Here is a 13,815-nt window from a genome sequence, read left to right on the forward strand (position 1 = left end):
TATATCTGTAAATAGTAAGGATGTTCAAACTAAAATTTAACATAGATCGAAGTAAGGATACTCAGTATGATAGACATCAGTTTGTGGGTACAAGTTTACCATATTAGGTTACAATGTTAAAACAGAACATTAATCAAAAGTAAATTATTTATTAGCAAAAGAATAGGACAAGGTGTAGTCACTAGACTTGATGGCACCAAGATGCTTCCACCCTTCCGCACTATCCCCTTCATAAGAAAGAAGTGTGCTTAGAAGCGAGTCTCAGGGAAATAAAGAAATGGATAGTTTTTATATATACGAAAAGGGCGGAAGGGGGTTAGTTGGTGTTAGTTCGTTGATCGTGCGGATGAAATTTCGTTTAGAGTTCAGTTCGTGAAAGTTGACTCTCTTTACAAGAGAGTAGATAGCATATCACAATATAGAGTAAAAGTAATTCTCCGGTTTGGAGATGAACTTGTTTTGAATTGTACTCGTAATAGTTACTCGAGTGTGTTTCGAACTGTGTTTTGAACTCGTAATAGTTACTCGAGTGTTTTTTTTTTTTTTTTTTTTAAATATTTATTTGTTTCAACTGATAGTTGAAAATGTCGAAACTGGCTATATAGTTTTATACAAATTATATATATCAACATACTTCCTTGAAGCTAGTGAAGGTCCATCATATTGACCTAAGCTTTCAGAACTGTGCTACGTGAAAGACTTCCGTTGTAAATAATGCGTCGTGTCATCTTGTATGTATATAAACAGTGTTAGATTTGTGTGCATGAAGTTAATTTTATGCTAAAATCTAATCAGATCGTGGGTAGACATGATCTACAAACGGTGCGACTGAAATACTTAATACATCGTTCAGTTAGTTGTAAATACAGTGAAATCGAGACACGATTCAAATTTCTCGAAGTACACCTAGTCATTCTCTACGAGAAGGACTTGTACATAGTAGGGATGACATACTAAGGTGTTTTGGGATCATCCACATGGACATAAGAAGAGCTCCAGCAAGTATTGCCGGAACGGAAGAGGCGATACCAGCGGTGAAGGAGTTACAAGACGTCCCGTAAACGGAAGAACGGGACCAGCGCCGAATTTCAAGGAACAATAACGCGTGTGCACAAACTGATAATTATAACCAATCTAATCAATACTACTCGAATACGTATTATCAACTCATTCAGTGTTCATTGGTGATTGTGATTTTTTTTTTTTTTTTTAAATTAAAAGTTTGTCATCTGAAAACGTATGGAAATTCTCTTCTACCTTCACCTTGGGAGACATCACAGGTATGTGTTGGATTATCTGTTCTATGTTCTTTTCTTTACAGCATCGCCAGAGGAGCAGATAATCAGCGAATTATAGCTTATCGCCAGAGGAGCAGATAATCAGCGAATTATAGCTTCTGTCTGTCAGTGTATGATAGTTATATGTGACATTATTGGTATTTGCTTCATGAAGTTAAAACCAAGGAAACGCCCTGGGAATAGCACTTCATTTTGTTTAGAATGATGAGATTTATCACTCGTAAATTCAGAGTATCCTACATTCAAAATTTAAATGTTCTCATTTTGCTTTAATTAAATAATAATTTATTTATGCTCTACCGACATTTCCAAATTTATTTAGATTATTGCATATTAACTAACTTTAATTATTAAAATTACCATAATCTTTCCCTCCACCTTACACATTTTAATGTTTAGGGCAGTTTACTCCATGTCCTACACAATGGGCATAGGAAAAAGGTCAACAATGTCATAAAAGGTCAAAGGTCACATAGTTAAAATATTATGTTTGATGTGTTAGAAAGTATGGAACTGCGACGTTTAAAAAATTATTTGAGCTGCCATAGAGCACATGCAGAAAGGTCCTTCCAATGGATGTGTATGGGCACAGGAAAAAGGACAAAAATGTCATTCAAGGTCAAAGGTCACACAGTTAAAATTTCGTGTTTGATGTATTAGCAAGTATGAAACCGTGATGTTGGAAATAAGGATTTGAGCTGCCATAGAAAATATGCAGAAAGATCCTTCCGGTTAGTGTGTATGTCCATACGAAAAAGGTCAATAATGTCATAAAAGTTCAAAGATCACGCAGTTAAAACATCATAGTTGATGTGCTAGCTAGTATGAAATTGCGACGTTTGAAAAATGATTTGACCTGCCATAGAATACATGCAGAAAGGTAGCCATAGAATACATGCATAAGAAAAGGTCAACAATGTCATTAAAGATCAAAGGTCCCGAAATATGAAGTTCATAGTTTGTACATTGGCAAGCATGAGACGACAATGTTTGAAAACTAATTTAGTTGGTATGATATTTAAAACTAGGAAAAATGAAATGAAATGAAATCTTTGAGTTTTACGTCCCACGATTATGCCGGTTAGACTAAAGGAGACGGTGATGATGAATAATGAATGAAATGGTTGAATGAAGAAAAGTGGGAGGAAACGGGAGGACCCCGAGAAAACCCACGCACACGGTGTTTGTCCACCACAAAGCTCACTTGGCAGGGGCTGGGATCGAACCCAGGACCCCAAGCACCAGAGGTGAACGCTCTACCACTGAGCCACCGCGGCCCCTTTAAAACTAGGAATATTTTATTAGGAAAATGGGGTGGGAATCGCTCTACTTTCAACATCTTATAGTACAACATTAATCCAACCACAGATGCCACTGAAAACATGCGTTAAATAATTATTGAAGGTTTCGTTTCAAACAAAAATGAAACTCTGGATAGTCGTAAGGGGTCAAAGATCACGAAGGGTTCGTTTTTTCGTATATTGATGGTATGAAACTATGCGAAATTTTAAACTGAATTCTTAAAATGTTTGAAAGTAAACTCTTGGCTCAGTTTTCTCGGCTCTCGGAAAACCTATTCTTTTTAAATAACAAGAATACGTAATTTTAGGAAGTCATTATTGTTTGCAGGACATAGAGGTGCACGATTTTCTTTCGTTTCCTAGATTATAAAAAACATATTATTTGGCTAACATATTCCAATGAAAATATCACATGTAAATGCATATCACTCAAGAGTTCTCAAAATAAAATTTTAAAAAATCCTAAGTACAGACTGTACTACAAGATTGTTCGTTATTTCTATGTATCCATATCAAATAGGATAATGCATTGAAAATAAACTGTTTCCAAACAATGCATTGTATTGAGGAGTTTGGAGGGAGAACAAAGATGTCCCGTATTCTCACGAAAAATAAATATGGCAGCCTTAATATTGACTTGATGCTTACCCAGGAAATTGAGAAGAAAATAAGAGCAACTCCACTGGAAATAAATTGCTTTCTCATATAAGAAGGGACGCACTCTTACCGTTTATTTATACCCTTCCGTGACTGAAGCATAAACGCGGTCTGTTTATGTTTTGGGCTCACGTCAAGTAATCAGTCTGTTTCGTTCACAAGTGTGGTTTGGTGTTACTCGAATGATAATCTAGTTGGACAGAGACAGTGTGGCAGTAGAGTATGGAGTTGAGCTTAATATTAAATGAATTAGTGAATCTTGTGTGTCTTGTATTGTGTAACAAAATAAAAACTGTTGTATTTCTTATTTTAAATATACCCATAGGGCTACGTTTTTGGAAGTGTGCGTGTGTAATTGTGTAAGTCACAATGGATACTTTAACAAAGGAACAACGTGCCGATTTGCTTGAGTGTTACGTTCTTAGTAGGAAGTTGGTTACAAAAACGCAGAGGAAGACGCTTTCACAGTGGGTTGTGAAAGTAAGCAATAGCCAAATTCTTCGTCTTTACAAGCAGTTTCAAAATAACTGTTTTAGGAAGGAACATCTTTCTGAGAGACAACGAAAGGCAGGACCGCCTGTAAGGAACTCTTCCGAGGACACTATACGCAAAGTGGTTCGTTCTGTGCTTAGTTTACCGAGAAAATCAATCCGTCGCCGGAGTGTTGCACTTAACGTTAAAAGAAGTTCGCTGAGTAGGATATTGCGTCTGCTCGAAGTTAAGGCACACAGGATGAAGATTGTACATAAATTACATGATGATGACTGGCAAGCCAGCATTTTATTTTGTAACTGGTTGATAGACAAATTAAATGAAAATCCCATGTTTTTATTTCAGATTAAAATGTCAGATGAAGCTAAGTTTTCTTTAAATGGAACGGTGTCTTCGTCACATGCACGGTTCTGGGGGCCCAGTCCACCGGCGGAAAGAATTGAACGCTGTGCAGATGAAAGGGGTATTATGGGACTAACAGCAACTGGTGTTAATAGGGCTGTTCTTCTTCGAAGGAAACGTTAATCAATTTACATATCAAAATATGTTGCGAGAATTTTTTTTCCCTGAACTTGACCGTTTAAATCTTGATCCACACAATGATATGTGGTTTGAACAAGATGGTGCTCCAGCACATCGTACTAGGGCGACATTACAAATTTTAAGAGAAAGGTTTGGAAACCGTTTAATAAGTATGGGTTCTGATGTTGAGTGGCGAGCTAGAAGTCCTGATCTAACCCCATGTGACTTCTTTCTGTTGGTCTTTCTTAAGCAAGAAGTTTATAAAACTCCTTCAGCAACACTTGAAGAACTTTGACAATCGATACAGCGTGCCGTTGAACAGATAACTCCGGACACTCTTGAAAAAATCTTCACAATGACCCTTGTTCAGAGTGAACTTATGTTTAGCACATTACAGAGGTCACGTGAAATAAATTGCAATCTATTAAAAAGATTTACAGTCTGCAAGAACGTCAGTGTTTGTTGAGCAAGTAAAACAATATTTCAAATATGTCTGTGTATTAAATAGCTATTAATATGTTTCAATAAGAAAAAGACATTTCGAATGCATTTTTGCAAGGATAAGTAATTAACAAAAGGTGGAACTCATGCCATGTTTCTTCATTGTTTTAAACATCAAAGAAACAGATACCTACCATTCCCTGCAGTACCTCAATTACAAAATTAGGCTTCTTCACTATATGGCAATATTGACCTTTTCATTATGATCATGTGCACGCGTTGGAAGGACTTTTCTGCATGTGTTCCATGGCAGCTCAAATCTTATTTCCAACATCAGAGTTTCATACTTGCTAATACATTAAACACGAAATTTTAACTACGTGACCTTTGACCTTTATTGACATTTTTGATCTTTTGATCTCTTTATCAATTGCTGAGAACGGACACGTCAAAACAGAAAAAGTTTATTTTGCATTTTGCTGAGATGAATACACACATTTTCTTATCTGCGGTATTTACCCTATCCAAATATCCAAATTTCTGAATACTGCGGTACTTGCGCAAAATTTTTTATAAAAATAGTTGGTGAGTACTTAGTACTCTATAAAAAATTGTTGAGTGAGTATCTTAGGATTCTGAAACATCTATTTTTGGATAGCGCACATACTAGTTCCTAAGTGAAGTCTTGACCCCGACTACGGTAGTTCGCATAGTTTTGGAGCTTTGGACCTTTAAAGTTCATTTTTTTTTTTTTTTCATGTTTTCGGCAGCCTATAACTCCGAAAGGAAGCATTTGTGCACCCAGGTTGCTCCATACTTTTTTGTCTTATCTTCGTGTCAGCAATCACCTTCCAAACGTTGTCGGTGTTGTTTTGAAACACCCTATATATAGAGAAAAGGATAAGTAAAGAATTAGTAATTACGGAGAAGGAAATTAACCCGAGAAACCCTACGCTAATCTTACCCTTAAATGGCCCAGGGGGTGCCTCTGAGGCTCCCTGCTGCATATACAAGCTACCTAAGCCCACCGCGACCATTTATATTTTCCATCATTAACAGGAAAGGCTAGTCACTATTTTGCTATGAAATCATTTGTCAATGGTAATAAAAACTGAACAGTATCAAATAATTAGAAAAGTACATACTTCAATACGAGCCTCAGAGGCACCCTTTGTTTCTTTACGTTAGTATAAAAAAATAACGTTATTTTTTCTGAGGTAAAGTAAAAAAAATGCTTAGGAAACGCAATCAGAGGGTGTGTTTCAAAGAGATAGAAATTCTAGAGCGCAGGACACGGGACGAAATATCTATTAAGAATAATGGCATTAAAAATTGACCAGGGTGCCTCCGAGGCACTCCTTGAGCCTTTACGTCAATATAAAAAAATAACCCTATTTTCTGTGAAGTAAAATAAGAAAACGTATGAACAACTCAATCAGGGGGCATATTCCAAAGCGATAGAATTCTAGAGCGGAAGACACGCGACGGAAAATCTATTAAGAATAATTGCACTAAAAGTGGACCAGGGTGCCTCTGAGGCACCCCCTGGGCTTTCTCAAGTTAACGAACAAACTGAAAACGTGAAATGATCTCTTCCATATCATTCATTATTGTGGATGCCATTGTTACTAAATTCAAGAAAGAATTCGGACGAATTTATTACTGTTCTTATTTGATCTGACTAAGGAATTACCAATATCTTTTTTTAACTACTTACTTTTATTAAAAACAAAATATTATTATTATTAGAGAGGAAATGTTGCTATTACAATTATTATTATTATAAGATAGAAAAGAAATAGGCTCCGAAAGGTTCCAACTATAGTAATAATTGTGTACCATAACAGTAGCGAAGTTCGTGTAATGCACAGTGCATCCACAGTGATTAATGGATTTTTCTGAATAAATTAATGTAAAACTTTTGTCTTGTCATGGTTACGCTTCAGTACTAAAAGCATCATGCTATCTCCAGGGTGAACACTTGACATACGGTGTATACCAAGACAAACTATACACGAATACACAATGCTTCTACACATAATAACTGGCGAAACCAAGTGACCAAATACAGTGCCTCTTCGTACTCAAGCGACTAGACCGTGTGTCATCGTTCAGTGAGGATAAAACATCTGAGTAGTGATCTGGGCCTAACTTCTTCACGAAACAGATAAAGCCTCGTGATAGAAATCGACATTAAACTATGATCACTTCATTGCATTCTTCCATTTGCACAGGAGTGCCATCCACCCACGTATGAACCATAGATTATGAAGGTCACTGAAAGATGGCGAAAGATTATCGAACAAAACAGGAAATATATTATTGATTGATTTTTGGTGTTTGTATAAACAGAAGACTTTTGAAAAATAGAAAAAAAAAATACGTCATGACTTTTCCCGACAATCCAATGGAATAACCATGAGGAAATCAGTAAAAATAATATTTTAGCCCTCCTACAATCCAACGAAACTATAGTACGTACTACTTCATATAAATTATGAATTAAAAACCAAGTCACGAGTTTAATATATGAAGGATTTGTCCCAACTTGTATCTGGAAAACTCTACCAACATAAATAACATAAATTATGGAAACAAACTGGAAACTTATAACGCTTCCGACTTCCATTTAAGCAAATGTTTACAGGTATTATAAATCAAATACGTCACGTCGCTCCTACACATGCCAATGTGTTATGTGGAGAGTATTTGACACTCAATATGCTTGAGCATCCCGTTGTATACACAGAAAGAAGCTGCGGAGATTGGTTCTCGTTTCTGCAAATAGAAATTAACATTGCATTATCAACTACATTCACATTTCTCTATACAAAAAATTTAAAAAAAAAATAAAATAGAAAAACTAATAATAAATACTAGAACTTACTATACCGTAACAAGTAAATTTCATTGCACACTGTAAAACTATGACCGACTTCCAAATTATGGGAAACTCCGTTACAATCAATCTCTGAAACAATAGAAGATAATTTATATTTTATCAAGAAAGTACCAAGAATTGTACATTTACAAAGTCCATTGAAAGGGAGCGTCGAAATTATTCTTGTCACTACGTCAACACAACTGCCCTCTATGCTCACACGGAGTTTCAGCGCCATCTGTCAGTTAGTTTGTTTACAGTGCTCGATTTGTCAGTTCATGGCGATTTTTACAATGGATAAAACTACCTATCAAAGAATCTGTCTGATATTTTCATTGCAAATGGAATTACGTGTGCCGAAGCGCTGAAAATGTTACACAAATCTTACGGTGAATCGACTTTATCAAAAACACGTGCGTATGAGTGTTACAGTGCATTCAAAAGCGGTCGAGAGGTGGTAGAAGACTTGCCTCTCTCTCTGGTCGATCATCAAAGTCTTCAACTGAACTTAACATCGCTAAAGTAAAGGAAATGGTGTTTGAAAATCGTCGTTTAAGTCTGAGAGAGACAACCGTTGAAACTTTGAAACTTGTGTGTTCCATGAATCAATTCGTACCATTTTAAACGATTGTTTGGGCATGAACTAGTACCGAAAGATCTGAATTTTCTGCAAAAACTCGATTGCGTAAGGGTTGCTGACGACATACTAGAACGAGTCAATTCCTACCTCACATTCATAAAACGCATTGTAACTGGTAATGAGACATGGGTGTACGAGTTTCACATGCAAACCAGTCAACAAGCTTCGGAATGGCGCCTTCCAACTGAGCCGAAACCGAAAAAAGCATGTCGAAGTCGATCAAAAGTGAAGGTGATTTTCACAGCTTTTTTTTTTTTTTTTTTTTTTGACACTCGGAATTCTTGCCACAAGGTGGGACAATAAATAAAGAATATTATCTAAGCGTTATGCGGAGTTTGAGAGCAAACATTCGTTCAAAACAACCAGCTTTGTGGAAAGAAAACTCATAGATTTTGCACCACGATAACGCACCATCTCACAAGGCTATCATTGTAAACGAATTTCCGGCCAAAAACTCAACAAATCTTCTGGAACAACCACCGTATTCCGCTGATCTGGCTTCGGCCGACTTTTTCTTTTCTTTATCCCAAAACTCAAATTACCACTTCGAGACACCCGTTTTTAGTCGATAAAAGACATGAAAGAGAATTCGCGGCGAGTACTGAAGTCGATTCCGGAAAATGCTTTTCAAACATATTTTGATGATTGGATTATTCGTTGGCATAAATATTATTTCGGAAAGGGCCTACTTTGAAGGCAATAGAATAAATTTTTTATTGACCAATTCCCGGTACTTTTTTGGACAGAATGTACATATAGAAAGGTCTATTCTTCCCAATTTTATAACATGAGAACAGTAGCGCCACTGTAAGTAGTACTTCGAAGAAACTTTTCCAGCAGCCCTCGTAGTGTGAGGGTGCTTTTCGTACTATGACTTAGGCCCGTTCACACAGGTGATCATGAACTTAAATCAGTACGTTTATCTGGACACTGTCAGTAACCAGTTGTCATTTTTCCAATATCTTTATAACAAAAACGCAGTGGACACTTTATCTTCCAGGATAATAACTGTTATCGTTCCTTTCAGCACCGAGGATATATGAGGCATAGACTTAGAGCTTAAGGTGGAATCCGAACCACTGTAATGCATTCAAATTTGAATGCTCTCGAATCAATGCCTCAATGGTGGAATCGAATCTGGAACCCCGTGCAACAAAGACGCGCGTGCCAGCCACTAAACAAGTGGCGACGGCTAAATGAATATCTGTGCCGAAATGAATTCCGAATAATTGTGGTTTTGAATTTAGCGTCCCTTTCAGCAGTGAGGCTACATGAGACGTGGTCCTACAACTTAACGTGAAGTCCGAACAACATGAGCTCCAGCCGGGAATCGAATGGGTCTCCCATGCCACAGGTGCGCGCACTAATCACTTAGCAACGAGGAAGCTCGAATTCGAAATAATTGTAATGTGTGATGGTAATGACTCAGTTTTAAAATTTGAAAATAAAATGAAATGAAATCTTTAAGTTTCACGACCCACGGTTATGCCGGTTAGGCTAAAGGAGACGGTGATGATGAGAAATGAATGAAATGGTGGAATGAAGAAAGTGGGAGGAAACGGGAGAACACCGAGAAAATCCACGAGTACGATGTTTGTCCACCACAAAGTCCACACGGCGCGAGCTGGGATCGAACCCCAAGCACCGGAGGTGAACGCTCTACCACTGAGCCACCGCGCCCCCGGCCGGCAATCGAACCCGGGACCACGCAGACATGAGTTTAACGCTCTAACCACTAAAATACGGTGTCCCCGTACTTAGTTAATAGCTCTACCTAATATTCTCTACGAAAATACAACACTTTGATGTCCCTACAGAACACTACTGAAGCAGTTTAATGTTTCTTGATACAGAAAATATACAATTTCAATGACTCTAGTGAGAATACAATTAACACGTTTTCTGAGTTACATAATTTATAATTATTAAAAGCTTACTTCGTTATGCTTAGCCCTTTCTTCATTTCCCATAATCTGACTGTGCTGTCAAGGCTACAGGAAGCAAGCACTTCGCCATCAGGGCTCCACGCTAATCCTACAACAGTATCCGAATGACCTCGTAGCTCATGTAACAAGCTACTAGCTGCCAAATCCCATACTCTTACACGCTTGTCGTCTCCTGGAAAAGAAATAACAAATATAACATTTTATACATTTAAGCCGTATGGATTGTTATAATGGCAGTCATGCACTATCGGTACTAATATAGTAAAACTTCCGAACACGAAACATACATACTAGGGAGGGCCACATAGTTCTGGTTCCGCGAGGAACTGGATCTTAGGAACCAGTTCCAGACCTGGATCCGAAAACCCGGTTCGAGAACCGGATCTTAGGAACCGGTTCCAGACCTGGATCCGAAAATCCGGTTCCAGACCTGGATCCGAAAATCCGGTTCCAGACCTGGATGCAAAAGGCCCCAAAGACCCGTAAAGGAGGCACAAAGTTCACCTTCAAAACACTGCTAAGAGGATAACGCGCTTGTGCCCTCCCATCCCAGACCAGCTTGTGCCCCTCCCATCCCAGACCAGCTTGTGCCCCCCCCCAGAAAAAAAATGGGGCCATCAGTGTGTGTTTAGCCAAATGAGTTTGCCAGTTATCTAGTTTCTTTAGCCAAATGAGACAAGCGGCCGCCGCCTGGGCGCCTGCCTGTCGCTTCCACCATTTCATCTAGCACACTGTTCACAGCCTGCTAGCAGCTCGGGTGTAGCGTAGGGATGGCCACAAAGTTCCGGTTCCGCGAGGAACCGGTTCTTGGAGATCCGGTTTTCAGAACCGGTTCCAGACCTGGATCCGAAAACCCGGTTCCGGAACCGGATCCGTTCAGAACCGAAAACTGGTTCCGGCCATCCCTAATGCATACACACAGTTGTGCTGTATGGGTGTTCCAGTATTGGATCTTAAACAAAAATTTCCTTAGGTTATTACTGGAAAACAATTGTCGAATATCCCTTAATTAAGATAATCTAGGAACAAATTTTGACTGAATTGCCGATTTCATTGCTAAAATTGTAAAAGTAGGCTCTTAGTTATAAGGTCTTTGTAAAACTTACAACAACAAAAATCACATGAATCATAAAATTTAGACTTGATACTTGAACCTTATAACATTGTTGAACTGTAATTCTGAGAAACAGGTATCGAGTATATTAGTGGTTTCTGCATCCGGTTTCCTTCTACTGCTTGCGTCATATCAAACAAATTAATTCATCATCTGAATTAATTATGTTTTCTTGGTTCTTGGCATATTCATTTAGGAGCGACTTTGGAGAAAGCAGTCTAGAATTTCAGTAAAAACATGCATCAAAGTGTTTTCTAAGCATTTTTTTTTCTTTTCAATCGGGCATTTCAGCAAATTACATACTGTATTGATCCGAATATAATATAACATTTTTAGTGTATAACAATTTCGTGAAAACCAAACTGGACTTATAATCGCAACCTAGCTCTTTACACTTACGATTCCCAACTATGGATACCCATTCCTAGACAAATGTTTGACGACAGACCTGTGCATATTCATTTATTTGGGGCTGACTTAAGAATCGAGGAACAATCCTGTTGCCGGACAGGTTTGTTTAAAAAAAAAAAATCCTCCGGAGCAAGACGTAAAACTCCTGGTCAGGGTGTCTACTAAAATTCTAAAATGAAATTTCGTGAATTTTTCGTGATCTTTTCTTTACCAAGTCATAAAATTTCCTAACATTTTCAAGAGTGAATTTGGGTCAAATTTTCATCCATGCGATAGAAATGTACTTTGCTTGCGATTTGGTAGAGGCTAAAGCCGACCATAGACTTTTTTGGTGGTGAATTTTGACGTTTTATAGAATAAAACTTTCCAATCTGTAGTTACATTTGTACAGTTACAAAAAAATCGTGAGCCAAAAGCTAAATTTCGTGACTTTCATGACCGATAGACACCCTGCTGGTTAATCATGCCCAAACCGGGACAACGGGGAACCCTATTTACACTTAAAAAAATGTTTATTTCATATTATGCAGGATTGTATTACCTGTATCCCTCTGCCGTGGTGTTCCGTTATGTGGCTTGTCACGATCAGATGTATATAGGTAATGGTAATGTTACGGTTCGATTTGATTGACACCTAAAATTTGCTATTAATATATTTTCACTGCGCTTCCATGTGGTATTCAAATCAATTTGAGTATTCTTTTCGTACTCAATACGATCTGGATGTAAGTTTCACTCAGGTTTAAATTCGAATTGAGTTCACAAGATTTTATGTTGATTCTCTTAGTGTTCTGTTGGCAAACTTATACAAACAGAGTTTCGCATCTCCATGTATTTGTGTTATTAATAAACGTATTAAGATAATGAATATATTTAAAACAAATATTAAAAAGATCTACTTTAATCTTCGAATTACCCAAAATAACATCCTTTAAGCTTTGAATTATTATTTTTCTTACCTGCTGATGCTATATATTTCCCATCAGGACTGAAGGCCAAGCTATAAACGCCACCACGAGAGCTTGTTAAAACTCGAACCAACTTGCCATCAGAAACGGACCATAACCGAACAGTCTTGTCTACAGAACCAGTTGCCAGATACATACTATTTGGATGAAATTTTACACACTGAAGAAAGAAAGAAAAAAAATAATTAATATATATATTTTTTTTCGAATTACCAACGACTATAAAGTATTTGTTCTACAGTTTTGAAATACAGGGTGGCCCATAATTATATTATGTATATGATGTTTGACTGACTGCAATATTTGTAAATTCTGCAACGAAAGTTTCGATATGGCAACACTGTGTAGCTTGTGAGTGGGGATAACGGTAACTGGACTTAGAACTATCAGTGTATGCCAGACAGGATGGTGGGGCTGAACGAAACATTCCCGAACCGTTAAATTGGACGACGTGGGTCTGTGGAGCGTCTAGCTCGATCTCCCCATTTGACACCACCTGACTTTTTTCTTATGAAGCATTTTAAAGGACGAAGTGTATATCAACATCACATACGCAATTTGGCCGAACTACGGGAAACTATCACAGAAAAGTTCCATAGGATACCAGTACGGGTCTGTCAAGCTGTTAGTGACAACGATGCTCTTCGTCTCCAAACATGTATCGACTTGAATGATGTATTGGTGGACCACGCCATAGAGAACAGAGATTAAAATTCTTGTAATGAAAGATGATGTAATGTGTTTATGTTCAAGTTATATTGCTAGTTTCTTTACCGCAGTCTTTCAAACTTCATATACATTACTATGGGCCACCTTATTTTAAACTATAAGATTAACCCTACGTACGTAATAGGACCTTTTGATCAATGATGACTCGATATATCATCCTATTATATATAATGAAACTAGTCTTCGGCTAGCTGGGGGCTCCGTCCCCAGACCCCCGTGTTTGCTCGGCCTACGATCTCGCATCTCTTATGTATCAGCTTTTGCATCAACAGTGAATTTCATGCGTTTACTCGTAATACAGCGGATTCTTTTTTTAATTCGAACAAAAGCTTATTCCCCTTGAAAACTGTATTAAAAACAATAGTAAAAAAAATCGTGCGTAAATCGAACATTTGAACCTCCTGTTTGAATAATT

The 13,815-nt window shown here is 37.6% G+C and overlaps 1 protein-coding gene across 1 annotated transcript in view; it reads right to left on the reverse strand.

The window, feature by feature from the left end:
• Positions 1-557: 557 nt before the first annotated feature.
• Positions 558-13,815, reverse strand: part of LOC145684315 (TAF5-like RNA polymerase II p300/CBP-associated factor-associated factor 65 kDa subunit 5L) — a 73,754-nt gene continuing 60,496 nt past the window's right edge. The window contains exons 10-12 of the mRNA XM_081756501.1: positions 12,663-12,831; positions 10,170-10,350; positions 558-7,489 (exon numbers count right to left, since the gene is read on the reverse strand). Coding sequence (XP_081612627.1) covers positions 7,378-7,489; positions 10,170-10,350; positions 12,663-12,831 — 462 coding nt within the window. The 3' untranslated portion in view covers positions 558-7,377. The remainder of the gene's footprint in view (positions 7,490-10,169; positions 10,351-12,662; positions 12,832-13,815) is intronic.

Source organism: Thermobia domestica, chromosome 4 (assembly GCF_964235325.1).
Source record: "Thermobia domestica chromosome 4, izTheDome1.hap1.1, whole genome shotgun sequence".
Lineage (NCBI taxonomy): Eukaryota > Metazoa > Arthropoda > Insecta > Zygentoma > Lepismatidae > Thermobia > Thermobia domestica.